The sequence below is a fragment of the Felis catus genome, chromosome D3 (assembly GCF_018350175.1).
Source record: "Felis catus isolate Fca126 chromosome D3, F.catus_Fca126_mat1.0, whole genome shotgun sequence".
In the NCBI taxonomy this organism is placed as follows: Eukaryota; Metazoa; Chordata; class Mammalia; order Carnivora; family Felidae; genus Felis; species Felis catus.
Genome location: NC_058379.1, coordinates 90,006,212 through 90,030,058, shown reverse-complemented (window position 1 = coordinate 90,030,058; position 23,847 = coordinate 90,006,212). Strand labels below are relative to the sequence as shown.

Here is a 23,847-nt window from a genome sequence, read left to right as displayed (position 1 = left end):
CACCCCCAAACCCTGCCTGGAATGGGCTGCCCTGGTTACCTAACTCCCACTCACCTGCGTCCCAAGTGCCGGCTACCCGACGAAACGCAACCTTCCGAATTGGTCCAGCGAGACTTGGACGTGTCTTTACCTGAGCTTTCTCCTTCCATTTGAAGCGGCTATTATTTTGGCCATTTCAGCCCTAAAGACCAACAGCAGCGGCATGTATTGATGTTCCATAACTGTTTATTTAGTATTTTTAAAACTCTCCACTTCGCCCCATCAGCCACTTATACTCCCGGAAATTCCTGCAAGGTTCTTCAGATGTCATGCTATTCTACACTTCACTACTTTTGTTCTTTTGCTCCATCTACTGAAACTGTCCAAATTAGCCTGGCGAACACGTCCTCATCCTTTAAGCCCCAACTCAAACATAACCTCTCAAGGAAGCCTTTCCTGGTGTTTCTAAGCAGAGCCAAGCACTCCCCGCAGACCTCTGTCCCTTGCTCTTTCTTACCCCTTGTGCGTCCCTCTTCACGTCTGTCTCTCCTGCTTGGAGCACATGATGGCAAAGCCCTGGCAAGGCCCCTGCACCAGCTGGTCACTGGGTCCGCACAGAGAGGACACTCTCAAGAGTGTGCCCTACAGGACCTGAATCAAGACCTGGTTATGCTTCCCTCCTATGTACACTTCCAACACCTCCTCTTACTCAGACTTAGACAAATCAAAGAGCAAAACCTTTCAGAAAGTAAACGCCTTTCAGAACCACATGAGCAGGAAGAAGGAAGGAGAAAACAGGTTAACTTCCCTCCCCACAAAGAAATCACAGGACAGGCAAAGGAAACGAGAAGACTGGCTATCCCCCCCCCCCCCCATTCCACCGTATGGATCAGGAGAGCTAAAGAATCTTGAGATTCCACAACTGGATCTTAAAATCACCACGGAACCATCTTAAAATAAAAATAAAGCAAAAAAATAAAAAAGTCCCCGAGATAGGAATTGGTCACTGAAAAAGATCTTGGGCCAATGCTGTCAACCACAACACCAAGAAATGACAACGTATATCGTGTTTCTATTTCGTTACAGGTTGACGATACACACTGCCTCAAAATAAACCTATGACCCCCTCTTCCATGATGAAAATTCAAGAAAACACCACTACAAAATGGAGAGTAAGGCGTGGGGGTGGCAAAGCCTCTCACCATCTCCTCCACTGTCCCAATCTCACTCCCAAATCTGTCCTGGATTTACAAGAGTTCCCTGTAAAATACCCTAGAATCCGTATCTGAGAAAGAGTGTTTTTTATTTTAATATTATAACTAAGATGTCTTTTAGACATTCAAATTACAAAGTGATTTGGACGTAAAAAATCTAAGACAATGATCATTCACTAAACGGGACTTCAAGGACTCTAGCACCAGAGGAATAAACTAACAATGTTAATTTTATATTCCTCGCTGACAGGAAGAGAGACAGTAATCACTACGTGGCATTTTTAAATTTCAAACGAAAGGCAAAAAATATATCATCAAACAAAAAGCATCAATATATTACACACATAAAGTATGTAATATACCCTTTAAAATAAGAGTATTTGAATCTTAATTTAAATTTTTTACAAAACTGAGAGAACCTGCATTTTACATTGTTACAAGCATAATTCATGCCAGACCATAAAACAAACTCTTTCTATCTATATCTTTTTAACCAAAACAACCAGTCAAACCAAATGCTTATGTTATCTGGCTGGATACATCTGTAGATATGATGGCTGTAATTAATTGTTCAGCTAAAAATGCAATTCCATGGTGCTTTTAATGATTTAGGTATACACAGCTTTAGTTCTCAGAACAGACTAAAAATAGTGATTTTAATTTATTCCTGCTGCCTACAATTACCCACAACCATGTATTTTTAAATATTTCCAGCCTATAAAAATTACTAATTTTTGCCACTTGTGTTTATCTGCATTTAGACTTTGATTTGGATAAATTAAGCTCTCAAGTGTTCCTTGCTTTATGAAACTCTGCATGTTGTAGACTTCAACACAAATAAATGACTTGTACCATTAGAGGTTTAAATAATGTAATGTATTTCATGCTCAGCCTGAAGCTGGATTCCAATGAAGTTGCTAATGCACGTAATGATTAAGTGTAACTCAAATACTAACTGTGTTGTTGAAAACATGACAGGCAATAATTTGGTCTATTATATTCTGCCATTTAATTGCCTAGTACAGACATTCTCTGACACATTATGAAGCAATGATTTACAATTATTCAAGCTGCAAAGGTCAGAAAGTGACATTATAATCATCTACATAGAGATCCCTTCTAATGCACAAAAACTAGGTAATGCCACACACACACACACACACACACACACACACACACACAAAGAGTTTTACTGCATTAGTAACTTTCTATTTAAGGTTTCTTAAACCAAATAAGAATAAACAGCTCATAAGCACATCAATACACAATAGAAAATGTCTAGAATCTTTTCGTGAACCCGGATGTAACAGACTTAAGAAAATGCCCTTATTCTCTCCTGATTAGGTAAATTCTACTCTACTACTTAACTCGACACACAAGATTCAAGACCAGACACAGGGAAGTCCTTCAGAAAATAACCTAATCCCCAGACTACGCGTACTGGGGTCTCTGTGAATCACGGCATGCAGCAGTCAACGAGCACTTATGAGGTTGGTGGAAATCACACTGGTCTGCTACTCTTTTTTTTTTTTTTCCCCTAAGTAACTGATCATAAAAAACAAACACAGTAACCAAAGCTGATCAATCTTCACCCCTCTCATCCTAATGAAAAGGTAAGAATATTCTCACCTGTCCTGGCACTTAATTCTATTATACGATGTTCAATTTGTAACCACTCAAGTGCAATAGACTACCAATACATACACAACAAAGGGGAAGAATGATAAAGTTACTGAAAACAATGCTTTAATGTGAGAAAGTGAAACAGAGAAAGGGACACAAAAACAGACTGAATTCCAGAATGCTGAAGGAAACTACCATGCAAGCAAGTTTTCAAAAGAACATAAACCTGAGCAAAAGCAGAAAACAAAATTGGCTAGGGGCTGGAAGGAGGTAGGTAAATTACAGTTATTACATTCTGGGGAAAACAACCTAGAGAGAAAAAAATAAGTACAAATTAAAGTCAATAACAAACCAACAGATAATGCACAAAGCAGAAAAAATTTTTAAATAAAAATTAAAAAAATAAAGGGACAGTTAAAAGTAAGGAAACCGTGGTCTACTCTTACCAGTACATAATTTGACTCCATCGCCAAAAATACTTTTAATCTCAAGTTTACCATCTGTACAATGGGGATAATAAACATGAGATGAACAATATCATGACACTATGAGATCAACAAATGAAGTGAATGTTAACAAACAACACCACCGCATAAATACCATTTCTTATGGACAGGATCACATACCCTATTACATGTGTGGATACACACAGAGACAGAGAGACGTAAATTTAAACAGATTTAACGAAACATGGGGTCTATAAGCCACCCAGATTTCAAGTTGTGTTTTTAGTAGTCAAAGGTAGGAATCACTGATTTAGGGAAATATGTGTTTCACTTATTTCTAAACACATGTTCCCAACAAACATGATTAACTTCTGCAGAGAGATGCTCTATTATTTCTTCTCTCCCCACTAACCCTTGTCAGCTCCACAGCACATGCTCATGTGAACTACCCAGTAAGTGCTGAATAAAAATACAACCTATACTCTATAAAACCCCACTTGAGATCACATTCACATGTCAGAAAAACGTTAAGAAACTGTATTGTTCAAAAACTCCTCCTCTTAGAAGTGAAAGTAAAATAAAAGGCTTCTAAATAAAGTGATCAACAACAGGTTCTTAAAACAAGAAGCGCAAAGCAATACATTTTCGAAATTTTTACCATGTCGGGGGCACATATGTAAACCATGGGTAAACAAAACTTAAATCCTGAACTCTGAACCCTAGCTACCTGATAAGAATTAGACGTCTAACACATTCAGCTACTTTTGTCAAACTGACTTACATCCGTAATATACCTTAGCTAAGATTTGCTGATGAAATGGAGACAATTATCTTAAAACCGAGCTTAACGAGTCAAAGAAAATCACTGTAGGTGCAAACAACTGGAATAAAAGTTTTAAAAGGCAGTCTTTGTTAAGGGGGTAGCTAACGCACAACTCTTCAGCCAAGCCTTAGTAAAAGTACGCGAGATACCTATCTGATGAGCGTCTACAATCTTCTAGAAAGGCAGACATGAAAAACCAATTACAAAGAATCTAATGTGCTCAATTCAACAAAACGCGCAGTTTACTATTTCCATCAATTTCGCTATAAAATGTGAGGGTTTTTTTTTTTTTTTTCAAGAAAAGCAAGAGTTACTAGGACAAAAGAATACAACATTGTGAGTATTAATTTCATTTTTAAAATGTCTGCTCCATTGTTTTTATATATTAGTCAGAACTATTCGAAAAGCAGTTTATTCTCTTGCAATTCAGGTAAGGAAAAGGTTATTCATAAAATTCTAAAAGCCAGAGATGAAGATCCTAAGTACTGCAGAAAAGAAAACACAGTGCAGGGCCTTCTGTTTGTGACAAAATTATAGAGTTAATGTTCCTGAAAGATCACTTCACCTTTTAAAGCATGATTTTTTTAAAAGGTAAAATTTATAGCAATTAAAGCTAATGAAGAAATGCAGCATGGGCTGCTTATGTTCAGGAACTAATAGGTCCACTGAGCATTTCCAGGATTATTTAGCCATCAATGATAATGAATTGACATTGTCACCAGTGTTAATGTACCAATGCTACTGCCACTAACCTGACGGCCAATTCTTGCTTTTTATCATGATTCTCACTTTAGTTTTTAACCTACCTACTGCCCTATCCATTTGAAATACAGGAAATACAGAACGCCCTACAATACTTTTTCTTTCCCCTGAGAGGGTTCTAACTCGTTAGACCTAACTCATCGAAACTACTCGTTTCAACTCCACAGACAAACACTTCTTGGGTTTACTACAATTCTTCAGAACTTTCAGCGTCACTGTGACAATATGTACCCTAGAAAAGTTATTGTTCTATAACTTTTAAATCAAATTTCACTTACAAAAAATTAAGACAACTATTATTTCAAAGCGAAATAAAGTTCAATGACTACCATCATTCTCAAAGACACAGTTTTGGAATCTAGATTGCCGCTCCCATGCATACATTCAGACCTCTGTGGCATCAGCACACAACTCAATGTATCTCTGTGTATTTATAACTCTTCATCCTGGGAATCGAGCAAATAGACCACGAGTGTCACATGTCGGTGGTGTGCGGTAACAAGCAATGAGCCAAGTGGGTTTAAAAAGGACAATCAAAGCCAACCAATCCTGTACTGCTTTTGATGCTACTTAGGTCAGAAACTAGTCTCCAAAAAAGTTTCTTCTTCTCTTTCCCAAGACTTAGTAACCCTAATAAAAATAAAAAAAAAAACAAAATGGAGGAATTAGATTTCTAATAACAGAGCACGCAAAAACTGCCCAATTATTTTGAAGATCTGAGGAAGAAACTGCTTAGTGCCATCCAATCGCAAATTCTCATTGGAGTCAGGGCCTTCCTCTTTCCTACAACTCATACGGTAAAAACAATAAATGAGGTATCTTTTAAAATTCCAAGACCTAGAGCAATTAAAATGAACCATTTGGCACTCAACCCTTGCAGCTAAAGCCAGTGGCAACAAAACTCATTCCCTACTGATCTTCAGGGGGCTTGAGGGCAAAGGTTCATCTTCATTTACTTTAGCTGCAAGTTACTGAGCCATCAATTCTGCCAATGAATAAATCACAGACCGTGGTTAATAAAACTGCTTGCAAAGTTATTTGTAAAACTCTCGTAAGGGTCAAAAAATGCAACGGCATCCTGGCATGACATGACTGCCCAACAAAAGACAGAGGCTGTTTTTGACTTAAAAGATATTTGCCCACTAAATCTTCCACTAAAAAGGGAAACCTAATATAACATGTGCACAGTGCATAATTTAATTGAGCCTGTAGTATTTAGGGAATCGGCCATAAGAATTGCACGTTTCTCAGGTTTCACAGAAAGTGTTTTCACAGGATACACATATTAGTTAATTTCTCTAGCATAATAGCATTAAAATATATTTTTAATCAGAGAGAGGGTATTAAAATCCAGCTCTGAATGTCCTATGATATACCATAGATGTCATGGCATTTTAAAACCTTTTAAACATTTCTGCTAAATTAATCAGTTGTGCATTAAGGCATCTCAGTGCTTCCTATTAAACGCAACACATCTGAGTGACGGCTAAACACCGGCAACGATTCTTTAGAGGAAGAGTCATTAACTAAAAATGGCAAACAAGTTTTGGAATAAAGTTACACAAAAACATACATTATACACTGTTTATTTAAGCTTCATCTCTGCAACAATCAGTGACCAGTTGTCTGAAATTAAATCTTTTTCTGCCTTTCTCTTTATGGGATATGTCCGGGATATCTAGCCATTAATGTGATTAAAAATTAAAGCAGTATGGCAAAAGAGAAAAAAAAAAAAATACATATACGTTCCTAAAGCTGTATTATGTATTTTTTTTATGTCTTTAAATGGAATTTACAGTTCTCTCTGGCAATGTGAATGAACATCCTATAATTTAGTCAATTTACAGATTACAGGTTCAAATTGACCTTGTAGCCCATAAAATTGCTCATCTGCAGTAGAGGATTAGAAGTGGGAGAAGAATGTCATAACTGTATTTAAGGAATTTACCATAACAATGGAAAGGAGGGTACGCATGCATAATTTTAGCCACTCTTACTCATATCACTTCTGAATTCTGAAACAATGGCTATCCCGCACACGCTTCCTGGCTCACCACGGCAGAGATGGTTTCAGGTTACTCACCCACAGACATGACACTTGTATTCCCTCATCCCAAGGTGCCTTTTGACATGGTTTCTGGCATCGCCAAGCTGAGCCGTTGCGAAGTGGCATATCTTGCACTTGAATGGTTTTGATCCTAAGTAAATTTAACATAAAATATGATTTGAATTTGAATAACACAGTACTGATAGTTTCAGGAGAGGCCTAGATCTTAAATCACACTTTTCATCCGATTAGAAATTTCTGGCCCCAAAATGGAGTACTTGCTTTCCTTTCTAACTGGAATAGACCCGCATTCCACAATTATTCCACCAAGAAGACTTTAGTGTTTCAGTGAGTGTTCCTAACTTTCAATAAGAACACTCTTAAGATTTAAAGTCCAACGTGATGCCGCTGAGCAGTGCTAAGTGTATCAGATGGGCTAAGTAATTTTAAATATTTTTCTACCAATTCGCAAAAATATCTTTTGGAGTCGCTCAACATTTAAAATGGAACATTATAAAACACAAATGCATACACAGTAGCTGATATTTTTTTAAGTATATTTATCATCAAATACATTTCTCAGTGGCCATCTCCCTCCTACTTCTGCAGCTTTCAATTTATTCACATTAAGAATGGCATTTCAGATTTTTTTCGGACATTTATCCCAAGTGATTCACTATATTACTATTTTGGTAGCACACAATGTAAGAATACACAATGGATAAGTTATCTGCTTTTATGATCATTTTATAGTCAAAAATCTGTGATGATTCTGCAAACCAGGAAGTACTGACATTTATTATTGATCTCAAGAACAAATATTTCATCATTAAAAAGCATAGTACCAACAATTTTTTTTAATTGCATAAAGAAATAAGGTTAACCTATACTCAAAAATGAGAAAGCAAACTAATTTCAGAGTCAACAAACCCGGTATTGGTATCAGACAGACTGTAACTGGAACAAGGTTAACCAACAGATAATCGGTACCCACGTGAGCAAGAGCGACACTCCTTTCAGTGTAACAGGTATATACCGTTTTTTTCAATTTTCTAACTGCTAAGTCCTCAAACAAATAAATGAAAATCATAAAAATCACAGCCTAGAATCAGAACAATATGCTTCCAGATCTTTCGTAGCATGTTTAGTACCTATCTGGTGAAGTATCTCTTCTAATATAGTTAGACAGAATATGAAATATGGGAACTTCAATAAATATACAAAAAGAGCTCAAATAAAAAAATTGCAATAAATCACATCTGATCAATGAACCTTTGTGCAGTGCCCTTGAAAAATATAATCCTCCAAGAATACTTTGTTGAAATTGAAGCACTCAGTAAAAAATTTTAGAGTCTTAAATTTCAATTTAACTCCCAAAAGCTGACAAAAAAAGTGAAGCATTTAATTTTAATCTTCCAACAGAAATAAAAAAGTCAACAGTACTAAGCACGGGCAGACAAGGTTGAATACTTCACAGCTCAATGACAATGAAGCCAGATCTCTTAATACTTCCACTTGTGCTGTTAGAATTAGATGTAAAATATATTTAGCACCTGAATGGTTATATCTAGTCAGCTTTATCTGTTTAAATGTCAACAGCAGGTTGGGACCACAGCTCACAGTGATCACACCCTATCAATCACATTAGAAACTACAGTTTATTTAAATGATTCTGATAAAACCAAGCCTAACACTACCTGGAAACATTTCATCTGAAGCAGAATTCTATAAAGGGACACATAAAAGACGGGAGTGAGAAGAACCAATTTACCTGTACTTTAAACTGAAATGCATTCAAGACAATAAGGTACTCAGGAAATTATTAATTAACAATAACATCAGGACTCCAACGGAAGAAAATAAAGCTCTCTCAATATCTGCATTACAATTTGGGTGAAAGGCTAATTTACAGTATCCTGTGGATTTAAGTTTCCTGGCGTGCCCCCTGCACTGACCCTGTGATGAGTCCCTCCTGAGTCAGCGTGCCTGCCACAGGGGCTGGGCACAGACCCTCCAAGTTCCCTTACAAGGCTCCTCAGTGAAAACCTCTAGTTCCTCCAGGTCTCGGCGCTCACTGCTAGGGTGCTGACAGCACATAAATGAGCTACTCTGCTGACTGCTTTCATGCAGAAATCACTGAGGTCCTGACTATCTTTCACATCTTCTATTCACAGCAGGCCATGTTAACATCTCCTTTCTGTGCCATAAAAATTCCAGGGAACTGGAGATCATACTTTTCTGCATCGGGGGAAAAAAAGTCCTTCCTTCCAATAACGTTTCCAGTTTTAAGCTTGGTATGCACATCCCAAGATGAAGCCAGGCACACTGTTAACAAGGCAAAATTCGTAAAACTATGTATTTCTCCCTTTGTCTTTTTCACAAGTGTATTGTGATTATTATAAACTGTCAATATTACTTTAAATAGTTCCATCCCTGGAAACAGCATTATCCTCACTGGGTTTTTTTCCTTTTAATTTGGCCTCTGAGGGTTTGCCTGTTTAATTTTTTTTAATGTGTATTTTTTTTAAATAAGAAATTTATTGTCAAATTGGTTTCCATACAACACCCAGTGCTCATCCCAACAGGTGGCCTCCTCCATACCCATCACGCACCCCCCCTCCCTCCCACCCCCCATCAACCCTCAGTTTGTTCTCAGTTTTTAAGACTTTCTTATGTTTTGGCTCCCTCCCTCTCTAACCTTTCTTTTTTTTTTCCTTCCCCTCCCCCATGGTCTTCTAGTAAGTTTCTCAGGATCCACATAAGAGTGGATGTGTATTTATTCTTGAGAGAGAGAGAGACAGACAGACAGACATAATGTGAGCAGGGGAGGGGCAGAGAGAGAAGGAGACCCAGAATCTGAAACAGGCTCCAGGCTCTGAGCCGTCAGCACAGAGCCCGACGCGGGGCTCGAACCCACGAACCGGGAGACCACGACCTGAGCGGAAGTCGGATGCTCAACCGCCTGAGCCACCCAGGCGCCCCTCTGAGGTTTTGAAAGGGAAAAACAAAAGGGACTCTAGCTTTCTGGCCCCTTACAATTTTACCAAAAGAATCCCAAAGGCTTTTAAAACTAAAACTCTCCACCCAGACCTACACGGGCACTCCTCGGCATCAGTCACTGCTAACTGCCGGGCATACGCGGATGTGACGACAGCATGTAAAAAGCGATACTAAAACTTGATACTAAAACTAAAGAATGAAGTACGACGTATAGAACCCATCATCCAATGCTTCGCCACGACGGCCTCCATGCTACAACCCTCCCTACACACTGAACACTCCCTTCCGCCCTTCACTCCCTCATTCGGTCAATAACACGGGGGGCCAGGTCCGGAAGGGGCCCGCACTGACCAGCGCAGAGACCGGCACTGACCAGCGCGGAGCCCCTGCTCGGGCTATGCTCAGAGTCAACAGACCACCTCACCTCACCACCTCTTCTCAAGCTGATTCAGCTTCTAAACCGGCAGACAGGAACTAAGTGCAACACTAGTGACCAGCTCTAGCCTGAGAATTTTTCAGCGAGCCCACACAACCCTCTATCTCCCTGCATGTGAACGTTTCCCAACAGCACAAGTGACCAGTGCACTCAGAGCACCAAATGAAGGGCTTCGGACAGTCTTCTAACTGAATGAGAAGTAACTTTTTTTCTCATTACTTTGTTATGAGAAAGTAAAGCTCTAGCCAACGGAATAATGCAGGAGAGAAAATGCACCACTGTTTCTGGGCTCCTAATGTACTGGGAAAGGCAACACTGCCCTTCCTGGCCACGCCGATGACTTCACACGAGCAAAGGCACAGGAAAACTCTGGGGTGCTTTCTTCCTATAATTCTGGATAACCAAAACTCATTTATTTCTTAGAGTGCTGCTTTCATTGTGCTAAGGATGGGAAGGAAAGGCTACATGAAGTAGAGAGTAAATCACAAAATATGAAAACAGGGATTGGAAGAGTAAGTCTTTTTCCAGTTAACCATCAATAACAGCCCCTGCATTACTACTTCACGGACATAAGCAAAGTATCAGAAAAGCAATTCATTTTCAGATGCCCCAAGAAAAAGACCTTGGATTAAAGCTGGGAGAGCAACATCCCCCGAAAAGTGGCTTGCAGAGCTGTAAGCGTGGGACTGGCATTGTGGCCGCAGGAAGAGGGCTCCTCCGTGGCGCCTGGGAACACGATAAAAATGTACTTGCTGATGAGCCCAACACAAGATGTTAAAAAGTACGCTAACTTTTACTAAATGTTAGAATCAATGATGTAACTTATATAAGTAGGGTTACTTTGTCACATATTGATGGTTACCTCACTTTCACATCCACATTAACTTGATTTTAAATGCAATTAATACATATAGTCAAGGAAGACTAATGGACTACATTCCGCACTTAACCTAGTGGACGTTTTCAAATGGCACAAGTGACCAGTGCAAACCTATTTTGCATTGTAAACGACTAAATAAATCTTAATGGATTAAGAATGATCAGCTATCAACACACAAGGGAAATTAAGTGCTGAAATGCCTACATTGATTATTTTAAATTATTAGCCTTACTCTGTTCTTGAATTTGTATGCTTTTAGTGAGCTTTAACACATTTACAAGACTTATTGACTATAATTACAAGAGAATTCAAGTAATGGACACATCAATTATAAGCAACATGTCTTGACCAGACAGTTGCATAAAGAATTCTAAAAAGAGGTCCATTAGCATCTTTTTCTGAGTTTTATTCCGTTTTATCTGCCTTAAGAGGGCATGTTGAGGAAGTACACACCTTCTACACACGTGAACAAGCCTGATTTCTAAAAGCCCTATCATTTCACAAAGCCAGCTGCAAGCACAGTGCTGACAGAGGTATTAATAATGCCAACAAATAGTATTTGAATTTACTCCCTGACAACAGCTCCCCTCTAGGAAGAGTCAGCACCAGGAGCACAATGTTTGTATTTACCTAGATTAATCTGACGCAGGTTGCCCTGGTACTTTCTTCAATGAAAAACTTTTATCTGCCTTTAATCTCCCTAAACTAGCAACATTTCACACTCTTTTGTCTTCCTCCTTGTAACCATGCACTAAGTTTCAAAAACTGCAAGAATTTAAAGTATAGCTTTAATAATAAGCCATTATTTAAAAGTACAGTAAAATAAACCTTACAGTTTTAATGAAAATATGTTCATTGAAATGTGAATTTATTATTCAAATCCACTCATAAATTCAACCATGAAGACAGAACTTGTCTAAGCAGAGCACAATGATTTAGAAAAGCTGTCTATTTAAAATAAAGAATGTATGGCAGGTTTATAGAAACAGTGCAGTGAATTTTTACATAAATTTAGAACAGTGGCTTATGCATTTTTCCACACACACACACACACACACACACACACACACACACACAAAGTTTAAAAAAAATTTCCACCCAAAATTAAACATTAAAATGGAACACTACATTTGACAGAGCAGGGACTGAATCAGGTGCTGCCTGCGTGAAAACCAAATCCCCACGACATAGCAACTTTGGAAAGTGTTCACTAACTGTGACCCTTGGAAGGAGAATCTTGTTGCCTGGGAGTTACACTTTTTGAAATAAACCATCTGGCAATGAGTAACTTTAAATCCCTAAAATTCCAAGAAAATTTGTATTATTTATTCCTCAAAAGCCATTTAATGTGTCCTCTGAAACACACCGTGCCACCTGGTAAGTACCTTGGAAAAACCCAACGAGGACTCAGAAACAACTGAAAAGCTGTTCAGAGAAGGGAATTTAACAAAGGCATCAGAGGGGCAAGGCTTCTTGATGGAACGAAAAGAAAGCTGTCAAATCACCTGCCTTGGAATCACTAAGGCTTAATTAACTTTGGAAATGGTAGGCGTCAACGATGACGTATGGCAGATGCCCAGAGGGCCGCGCAGCGGGGTGACGGGAGCCAGGTGGAAGGTCGACAGGCAAACGCCCCGAGGACTCCACGTTCGATTGGGACCAAATGTGCCAACTGGATCATGCGTTCGCACTTTCTAGGTAAACACAGGTTTGCTCGCACGTACGTACCTGTGTGAGTGCGAATGTGCGCCAGGAATGCCATCGAATTGCTACTTCGACACATCTTCCCACAATACTTGCAGACGTTCCCCTGGTTTTCTTCTCTCTCGCGGTTGATCTGCTCAGTGTCTTCCACTATGTACTTATTCACCTCCCGAAGCAGCTCTTCGTGCTGCCCTTTAATATGGAGAAATAAATTCTGCTCTGAGTCAAAGGGCTCCGTGCACTTGACACATTTGAAGGTGGCCCCTCCCTCCGGAAGCTCCTCCACACTGGCCTGCTCGTTCCTCAGATGACCAGCACTAGCCAAGTGCTGGTGGAGGTTGCTCTCGGTATAGAAGGACTTTCCACACAGTAAACAATGAAAGTGCTTCTCTTTCGTAGGGTGCTTCATGGCTATGTGCACATTCAGTCCACTCAAACCATCTGCTAAGAAGCCACAATCATCGCAACGAATTCGTGTGGATTCACCAAAGGAACTACCTTCACATTTCTTCTTTTTCACACCTTGGGCACAGTCTTTTAAGGGCAACTCACCGATCCTCACGCCTGTGGTTATGAGACCCTCTTCAGACTGGTCCAACAACTCACCATCTTCAGGGCTCTTTATTCTTATTATGGAAGAATCAAACCGGCCAAAACTGTACACGGCCTGTCCTTTGTCATCAATGCTGATTATAGTTTCATACACATCGTTACTTTCAACTGTGCTATCAGAAGCCAGACCATCCTCTTCCAAGATAATTTTAGTTTCATGCTGGGAATTCATCAGAATCTCCTTGTTCTCTAGAACGGGGTCTTCTTGGGTACCATCTTTCAAGTCCTCTGAACTCTGCACACTTCCAACGTCGTGCTGACCACGGCTCTCCAGGTCTGGCTCCTGTCCCGTCCTTGTCATCACAACAGGGACGGTGCTTTCGGCCAGATGCCCTCCCCCTAAACCTCCAGGACATCCACGTTTGCTCAGGGTTTCACTTGCATTCTCGCCCACACGTCCCACGTCGCTCTCGCCATGCGTGCCTGGACCACCAATGTCATTCAGCATGCTGTGGCTTCTCTCTACTGGCTCATAATCCAAAGCTGAGCTTCCTGCATTTTCACCCTGAAATCTGCTCGGGGAGGCACAATCAGAGGAAACAGTAAGGGACACATCCTCGGGTTTCAGAGCTTTTTCCTTGGCAAGGGGCTGTTGGAAAGTTTCACAGAAGGAATGCTCTTCACTGAGATTAGATTCATCTCCAGTCTCAATTTCTACTGAGTCGGGAGCACGGAGTACTTTAGCCACACCTAGATGAGTATTCTCATCCAAAACAGAACAATCAGCGGTACTTCTAGATTTCAGAATTTCTTCAGATGGTTGGTCTGAAATCACTTGATATTCCTCAGAATTTTGCTCATGCTGCTCGTTGGATATGATGATACTCCTGGGCACGTCTGCAGAACCTGCTTCCATGTCCGAAGAATTCAGGTAAGACTGCCTTTTCACCTTGTGTTTCTCTGTGGCTGCATGCCTCGTCATCTCTCGACGGGTCACGGCGTAGTAATCGCACGCCATGCAATAAAAAGCAAATTCCTTTGTATGCTTCCGTTTTACGTGCAGCTCTAGAGAAGCAGAAGAGTGGGCACTAAACTCACAGTGTACACACTTATTATCGCTTACACTCGTAGCGTCCCCCTGCTGGACAGGGCCCTCCGGTTCCAGACACATCTGTTCCTTTTTATCAGGAAGACGGCTGTCAGCTTCCCCATCTACAGAATGACACACACCTGCCACTTCGACTTCAGTTGGATTTCCACGCTCTGCTCCTGGCTTTTCTGAAACAGAGGCATCTGACTCAGCAGACTTGTTAGCGTGCTCCCCTGAAACCGCTGACGTAGCACTCTTTCTACAGGCTTCAAGGTTACCCCCTTCAGGGCCGACAATGATGTCTGAACTTTGTTTGCCGCTGGCTTCTACTTCTACTCGTCCTTTATGCTTCTTAGTGGCACAGTGACGCTCCATGTCTCCCTTGGTTACGGTGTAATACTTACACACTTTGCACAAGTAACTGTACTGGTGACTGTGCTTTCGTCGAATGTGAACAGTCAAGTTTGTGATACTAGAGGCCAAGAGACCACAATGAGAACATGTCCGTGAGATGTTACCTTTCGGTCTCCCTCTCTTTGGGGTGGCGGTCAAAGTGACCTCCCCTTCTTTGGTCATTCCGCCGGACTGTGACAGTTCCTTGGTAGTCAGCACGCTCTTTTCGAGGCAGACATGCTCCTGTAACTGTGCACCTTCCACGTGGCCTTCTATCCTGCCATTTCCAGAAACATGAAACTCTTCCTTTTTATCATTTGCACCTATACACACCCTTTCAATACATTCTTCAAAACTCAAGCCGATGTTATTTTTCTTGGCATTTTCAAGATGCTTGCTTCTCTTAATGTGCTTCTCCATGCCTTCTTTGCTCAACGAATAAAGATTACATGCTTTACACAAAAAGTGGTAGTCCTGACCATGCCGGAGCTTTATGTGTCTCGTGAGGACAGTGGAAGACCTTGTTTTATAAAAACACTTCTTACACTGAAACTGAGGCTTACTGGAATGCCTGACTTCATGTCCATGGCTCACCCTGGACTTAACGGGCTCTTCCTGAGCTGCTTTACCGGACTCACTCAGAGCATCTCTTGTATTTTCTGATTCTAAAGTACTTAAGGGTAAAGACTGTAACACCAAATCACTGTTACGCGGTTGAGAAGCCTCTGGCTGAACCAATAAACGAACGTGCTTCTCAGTTGTTCTGTGCTCCTCCAGGTCCTTCTCAGACAAGAAGAACAGACTACAAGGAGTACAGACAAAACACATATTGTGCTTCTCCTTCATGTGGTCTGTAAGACCTGGTTCGTTCTCGGAACTAAACGAACAGCGCTGACAACGGAGGACGCTGGCGGTGTGCTGGTGCTGGTTGTCGTACAAATGCTTGTCCGAGTCCCTCCTCGACGGGCTGGAAAAGTCACGCTCCTGGCAGCGAAGCTTCACGTCTCCGGTGGGGCACCCCTCCCCACAGGTCTCCAGCTCCGTCCTTTCTGTAGCTACTTGAGCACAGTCCGTACAAGGACACGTCTGCTGGGCAGCAGCTGGCCTCGCGGCGGGAGAGTCCAGGGAGCACGCGAGGTGGGAGCTTCTTCTGTCCTGCTTCGGGTCCCGTGTTTCTGGGGAAGTCACACACAGACTGTGGACACCGCCACTCGCTTCTGCGTGTCTGGACGCAGACTCTGCGTCACCTGTTCTCACCTGGGTTCTCAAGTGTTTCATAAACACCCTCTGCACATCAGTAGTTGCTCGTTTACTAATTCCTAAAAGATTAAACCTTTTCTTGGCCTGGCCCTTTAAAGTAAAAGTGCCGCTTCGTCGACGGAAGCTACCGCCCAACGTGAGGACGTTTCGCTCAGGTCTTGGTCTCGAGCCTGCGCTGATACCGTGCGCTGCCTGTAGGCTACTTCTGGAAGATTCCACCTTATCTAAGAGACCCTCTGAGCTGACCAGAGCTAACTTTTTAGTTTTACTTTGGTTTTCAGGATTTCGAGCTATGCCAAGAGAAGTTACGTTTTCTTCCACAATCTCTACTGTTTCTGACGAAGGATCCCTGGACGGCGTCATTTCGACAAGCAGCTCACTGCTACTTCCGCTTTGCTGAGAAAGGCCCCCTCTGAAATCTTTAAATTTGCTTCCAACGTCTCGTAATCCTTTTGAATCACTAGCCTTTGCTACTGGCTTAGAAGCTCTCGGTTTCACGCGAACACTTTTTGTTCCGATGGAACAAGGTTTCTTGGGAAAGGGCTGTTTTGTTAAGATCTGTACAAATCCTCCACGAGCAGCAAGATTCTGACGCCGGAGGTGTGTTTTGCCAAGATAATGTGCATTCAACAGGTTTTCTTCCACGCACTGAAAGCCGCAGAGATCGCAAGAAAAGACCCGCTGCGGCCTGTGGGTCTGCCGGACGTGCGCGTGCAACGCCGCGCTGCTCTCTGCTTTGTGGCTGCAGTGGCAGCAGGCGTGTTCCCCAGGTGGCTGCAGGTGACCCTCAGCATGTTTTTCCAAGTCAGTGCAGGAGGAAAACAGATGACCACATACGTCGCACTTGAAGACCGTATCTACGTTTCCAACAGTACAACCGACACTCATCTCTTTCAGGGGCAAAGGAGATTCTCTTCCCGGGTCAAGGGAAACCATTTCCCGAGCAGACTTTTCTTCGGTGTCTGTTTTCGGAGAAACAGCATCAGTGGTGCTCAAACTGGGAGGCGGGGAGAAGGCACTGGGGAGACTCGTGCCTCCATCGGGGCGTTCATTCAGGAGGGTCTCCTTCACTGCCTCACCCGACAGGACGTGCCCTTCGGGGACCGTGCTCTCAGAAGCTTCCAGCCCGCGAGCGCCCCGCTCTTCACGCTTTAGGTGCTCTGCCTCGGCCGATAACTTCATTCGTTTGGAAGCATGTTTATTCCCATCTTGCCCCACGGTGACGCTGCCGAGGTTTGAGGATTCTGAAAAACCTCTCTTGCTTGTGGAGTTTTCAGAGGAATTTGCTACCGCATCAACTATGGGCCCACAATCTACATCATGAGATGAGACATCTCTCGAGTCTCCTGCTTCTTTGTTTGCATTTTCATCCTCATCGTTCTCTGGCTTCTTCTCAGTATCCATCATTAAGAAGGTCCTGCGTCAGGGCGGCTCACTGGGCACTCGTAACCTGCGAAGAGAGCAAACGCGGCGTTACACCTCGGAGCGGAAAGAACACGCACGTGTTAGTCAGGCCACCGGCAACATGAAGGGACACACTGAACGGAAAAGGTACCACAGCATCAAGATTTCCTTTCCGTTGAGATGAACCTGATCCCACGTGTGATCCTTACGAAGACTGTGAAGTCAGACTCGGGGACACGGTTGACGCAGGAAGCGATGCCGCGGCATCTCCGACTGAAAGTGTTCTCACCCAGCGTGCAAACACACTCCCGTGCTTAATTCTCTTGACCGGTATGTTTCGGTTTACTTGTTTGTAAACAGAGAAGCCCTCTTGTCAAATTTCTCTCCTGTGAACCCGCCCCCCCCCACCCCCATCAGTGAAACACATTAGACCAAACTGCTGAGAGGCAAGCCAGGAAGTCCGGCCTTCCCCTCGGTAGCCTCCCAACAGAAGCCCAAGCCCCAGGGTAAAAGGAACAGAATTCAAGAACAACTGCTTCCTCCTTCCCCCCTACAGCAAAGAGCCTAACCTTGACTCTCCAAACATATGCTAATTAACAACATGTACATTCCTCTCGCCGTCACTGTTCCTGCTCAAACCCGCTGCCAATGAAAAGCCACTCCTGTCCCCACTGTCCGTCACCAGTTTCCTCACCTAACAGGCCTGCTGTACCTTCTGAAGGTTAATGGCAAAGGGAATGTCGGCAGGGGAGCAGGATTAATGAAGCAAACTTTGGGGGGAGAAAAGAATTTCACTGAATAAAATGCTTTAAAATCAATAATATTGATTTTATTTTTCATTATGCTATTTAATTCAATTAAAACATATCATTTTCCATTTACTTTACACCAGGATTGGAATTTTCAGCCAAATGCTATTTGATTTGATGTGACTAAAAAACCATCACATATTATGGCCTCAAAGCTAATGATAACTATTTTTAACTATTTTAACTACTTTTTTCATAACGATGACAAACCAAATGAAGGCTGTTGCTTTGACTCTGCTAAAAGTGGGGAATGAATAAATAAATACACACACACACACACACACACACACACACACACACATATCAAAAGCATGAACAACAGAAGAAAAAGTAGCTAAATTGGGCTTTACCAAAATTAAAAACTTCAAATGACTATATGCTTTAAAAGCCACCCTCAAGAAAGGGAAAAGACAACCCATAAAATAGATAAAACATACTCCAAATCAAAGGTCTGACACAGGACTTAATCCAGAATACAGAGAAAACTCTTAAACAACTCAGTAACAGAAAAAAAACTCTAATGAGCAAAGGAGAATATACATTTCTCCATAGAAGATACACAAATGGCCCAGAAGCACAGGAAAACAGATTCTCCATCAACAGCCATTAGAGAAATGCAAATCAAAATCATAATCAGTCCCATTGGACACTCATCAGGACAGCTAGAAGCCCAGCATCAGATAACAACAAGTGTTGGTAAGGACGCAAAGAGAGGACACCCCCGCAATGTTAGCGGGGTGTAAAATGGGATGTCACTCTGGAAACAGTCTGGCAGACCCTCACAAGAGGAACACGGAGTTCTGATACAGCTCATCAATCCTGCTCCCAGGTGCATGCCCAAGAGAAATAAGCCGTAGGTCATCGCAAAAACATGCATACAAAGGTCTATGGCAGTATTATTCGTAATAGCCAGGAGGTAGAAACAACCCAAGTGTTTATCAACAGAGTAAGGAAAAACAAAACGAGGTACACCCACATCCACACAATAGAATATTCAGCCACCAGAAGGAATGAAGAACTGACATGCCCACAGTTCGCATGAACCTTGGAAATGCTAACTGTAAGAAGCCAGTTACAAAAGACCACATACCATAGGATTCCTTTGAAAGGAAATGTCCAGAATAGGCACATGTCGGGTACAGAAAGCACATGAGTGGTTCCTTAGGCCTGGGGGAGGGACACAGCGGGTGACTGCTGAAGGACCCGGGGTTTCTTTTTGAGGAGATGAACATGTTCTAAAATGTACTGTGGTGATGGTCGCACATGTCTGTGAATATACTTAAATCCATTAAATTACAGTGTAAATGCATAACATGTATGGTGTGTGAATATCTCAACAAAGCTGCTTAAAAATACACAATTTGTCACATATAATCTACGATACAAAAACATCTTGTATTTGTTATTGTATTACAGCACAGTAACATATAGTTTTATTACAACTATAAAGTATTTACCATGTCTCCAGTATGTGATCCAGAAAATATAAATTAAGAGGTTAATAGATGTTTAGGCAAGAAAAACATATCCCTCGTCAAATACGTTTAGGAAACTCTGGTTTGAACCAAAGTTTCTTTACCACAGGATTTCTCAGCACATATGCATTTCCCAAACCAGTTTCATTACAGAACTCATTGTTTATAAAGAATCAAGAAACCAGTGGTTCCAAGGGACCTTTTAGGAAAGGGACAAGGGACCTGTAAATAAAGCATTGGCTTTGCCATTCAACATTCACAATTAAAGAATAAACAGAGGGGGGAAATGAATCATGCATCTGTTCCAAAAACTTCACTTAGTGCCCACTACATGCCAAGTATTGTTGGTTGTAGATACTGGAATTATAGCAGAGAATAACACAAATTCTCTGCCTTAATTGTAAAGGGTAAGATGTTTGTTTGTTTGTTTGTTTGTTTGTTTGTTTGTTTTCAATGGAAACATTGAACACCCCTCTTCTAGAACATCCATTTCTACTCAAGAAGAATCACAGGGACCGGATTTACTCTCATGCGTGAAACAACCGAAAAAGAAAAAACAGAATCTCTGAAACAACAGCATAAGACTTTGGACATCAGCAACCAAGGGACAGCGATCCCTGAGGGATGAGATACAAACAAGGGGGGTCCGAATCCCAGCTTACTGCCTGGAGAAAGGACTCAGGCCACAGCACAGGCAGGGATCCCAGACAGGGCCCAGGAGTCTTCCCACAGAGTGCACAGGCAGCTAAAGTCTGCAGGGCAGAGTCAGAGAGAGCAGAGGCACCAGAAAGAGAAGCCCAGAGACCTTCAAGGGGTCCCTCAAGGGTGCTCCGATCAACACAGACAACATGCCATCTTTCCAGAAAATTGTCCCTTGCCCCTCCCACTCACTCCTTGGTAACTCCCCCTCCCTGAGGCAACCACTGTCCAGTATTCCATAATGCATCAGTCTGGCCTGTCCTGGATGTTCATATAAATGGAACCAGACAACAGGCCTTTGTGGGAAAGAGAGTCGGCCTTTTGCTCAACACAGTGTTTTTGCTGCATGTATTAACAACGCATCCACTTCCGCGCTGAGCAGTATCTTGTTGTATGGAGACACCACGATTCTGTTGATGGGACACCTGAGCTGTTTCCCCCTTCTGCGGCTATGGTGATAAAGCTGCTCTGAATATTCTTGTACAAGTCTTTTTATGAACATACATTTTCATTCCTCTTGTGGAAACACCTAGGCATAGCAAGGCTGGACCACGGGGACCAACGTGCATGCTACCTTTGTGAGAAACCATCTGACGGACCTTCAGAGTGGCTGCACTGTTTTGGACAGCCACCAATGTCAAGAGTTTTGACTGATCCACACATTCTCACCAATATTTGATGCTGTCAGTCTTTTAAACCTAAGTCATTCTAGTAGGTGTGTATAGTTTTAATCTGCATTTCCCTGACGACTAGTCATGGTGCTGAATACCTTGCTACGTGCTTTGTGAAATGTTCATTAGCCTTCTGCCCGTTTCTTACGTAGGTTGTCTATCTTCTACTGAGCTGAGGGGTTACTTATGTGTTCTGAAGATAAATCATCTGTCGGATATGTGTCTCACAAATATTTTCTCCCCTTTCATTTTATTAATGTTTTTTGAGAAGCAAAAGTTTTAAATTTTGATGACATGAATTTTTTTCCTGTTCTGGTTATTTTCTGTCTCCCCATGATAGAAAGTAAGGGCATGGTTTATGTTTTCCACCCTTATATCCCAAGAGCCTAGAACAATTCCAAGCACATATGAGGTACTAGAATAAACAAATACCTCATTGTGATATAAGAAATGTCTCTTTTCTAAGTATTTAGAGATAAAATGAAAAAAGTGTGAGAGACACTTTAAAATAGTCCAGGAGGGGGGCACAGGGAGGCCATGTGCGGATAATAATGAAGGCTAGATGACAGTGACGTGGAAATTCAATACACCACTCCATCAACTTTTGTATACGTCTGTATATGCATGTGTTTGAAAACGTCCGTTACACACTTTATGTTTAACGGGTTTTAATGGTTTGTCTGAAGTGGCATGAATTCCCCTCCTTTCAATGTTGAGTCCAACCGTCTCCTCCTCTTCCAACACCAGTCTGGCACACCACTGCCGCCTTCACTGTGGACACCAGACGAGTTTCTTCTCCAGAAGAATATGCATTCAAGAAACACGAACTTGGGGAGGACTCACACACGTACATCTAATCAGAAGGAAAGTTCTAATGATGGCACCTGACTAACACATTTCTGAAGACACAAGAGGGACACCTGCACTGATATGCAGAAGCACAGTATTGAGACCCTTTATTATCTCCTATATAAGGGCTCCAAAAACTCTAAAACAAAAGGAGAAAATATTTTTATACTTGCTATTCCCCAGTTAAATAATGCAACATCTCATTGCACCGAGAAAGAACATCAAACACTCAACAAATACATACTGAGTGCCTACCACAGGACAGGAACTACCGAGCTCCAAACGCGATCTCTGCCCTCGCCAGGCTCATGTTCTGTTAGGAGCCACGTGACACACACGCCCAGGAACTCTAACACGAGACCACGTATGAACACGGGCGACAGGAACTAAGACCGAGAGCTGTAAAAATGAGCAAGGGGATCCTGTGCCAAGCAGAACATTTGGCCAGAAGAGCAGAAATATCACTTGAGCTAAACCTTGAGGAAACAAAAACTGCTGTTTTCTTTTTCTGACAGAGCAGGCAGGAAGGGTGAAACACTCAAGTGGAAGAGCGAGATTCGGCAAAGCCACTCCACACCCGAGACGCAAGCGCGCACGACCGTCACCAGCCCGGACAGCCACGCCGCTGGCTCTTGCCTACACGGCGGCAGGAAACAAAAGCAGAGGACCCACCAAGAGCACGTCACACAAGGCTCTGAACTGAGAGTTGGAACGTATTCAGTGGTGTCGATGGGAAGTCACTGGAACACAACACTCCTTCCGGATGATCACTTTTACAGAATGCAGGACGCATCACAGGTAGAGAAATTATATAGGCAGAGCCCATTCCAACAGCCCATAACCAGGATGACGTCAGGGCAAGATGATTTAATAAATATCTTCAAGTGATCTAGAGGGGATTAAACAGAAATGAGCAAGTTTATGCTAATATAAATGAAAAAGAAAAGCCTTCATCAGAAAGATTATTAGAACAAGTACCAAATCGCCAATGGAGATGGGGGAGAGAATTCAAACCTCACCCAACTGGAACAGTTTAAGAGCTCATTTTTCTGGAGGCAAATTTCACTCATTCACTCCACAAACATTCATTGAAAGCCAACCAGAAAGCATCTTTAAAAATTTTTTTTTAACGTTTATTTATTTTTGAGACAGAGAGAGACAGAGCGTGAACAGGGGAGGGGCAGAGAGAGAGGGAGACACAGAATCTGAAACAGGCTCCAGGCTCTGAGCTGTCAGCACAGAGCCCGACGCGGGGCTCGAACTCACAGACCGTGAATCATGACCTGAGCCGAAGTCGGACGCTTAACCAACTGAGCCACCCAGGAGCCCCAAGAAAGCATCTTTAATTCTCTCAGAAACAAAGCAAAGGAACAGAGTGGCTAGGGGATTCACTGCCAACCCTCAGGACAAGTAAGGCCTAACCTTGGTTTCTTCTGAAAGATCTGGTACTTGTCTGCAGAAAGAAAATGAGTCTCAGTTATCCTCCCAGAGTAAGGGTTCAAGATTCAGAAGTCCTGGTAGGTGTTTACACTAAAGGAATGGGATATATTATTTAACCAAATCTTCTTAAAGCATATGTATCCTTGGGGCGCCTGGGTGGCTCAGTCGGTTAAGCATCCGACTTCGGCTCAGGTCATGATCTCACAGCTCATGAGTTCGAGCCCCGCGTGGGGCTCTGTGCTGACAGCTCAGAGCCTGGAGCCTCTTGAGATTCTGCCCTCTCCCGCTCAC

The 23,847-nt window shown here is 42.2% G+C and overlaps 1 protein-coding gene across 9 annotated transcripts in view; it reads right to left on the bottom strand.

Annotated features, from left to right (window-relative positions):
• The window catches only part of ZNF407 (zinc finger protein 407), a 455,477-nt gene that overhangs the window by 410,201 nt on the left and 21,429 nt on the right, over window positions 1-23,847 (bottom strand). For 8 of the 9 annotated variants that reach the window (XM_011288125.4, XM_045041221.1, XM_045041224.1 and 5 more), the window contains exons 2-3: window positions 12,939-17,659; window positions 6,931-7,045 (exon numbers count right to left, since the gene is read on the bottom strand). In XM_011288125.4, coding sequence (XP_011286427.2) covers window positions 6,931-7,045; window positions 12,939-17,616 — 4,793 coding nt within the window. In that variant the 5' untranslated portion in view covers window positions 17,617-17,659. Of the gene's footprint in view, window positions 1-6,930; window positions 7,046-12,938; window positions 17,660-22,788; window positions 23,140-23,847 lie in introns of those variants that run through there. The other variant, XM_045041220.1, reaches the window with a different exon arrangement.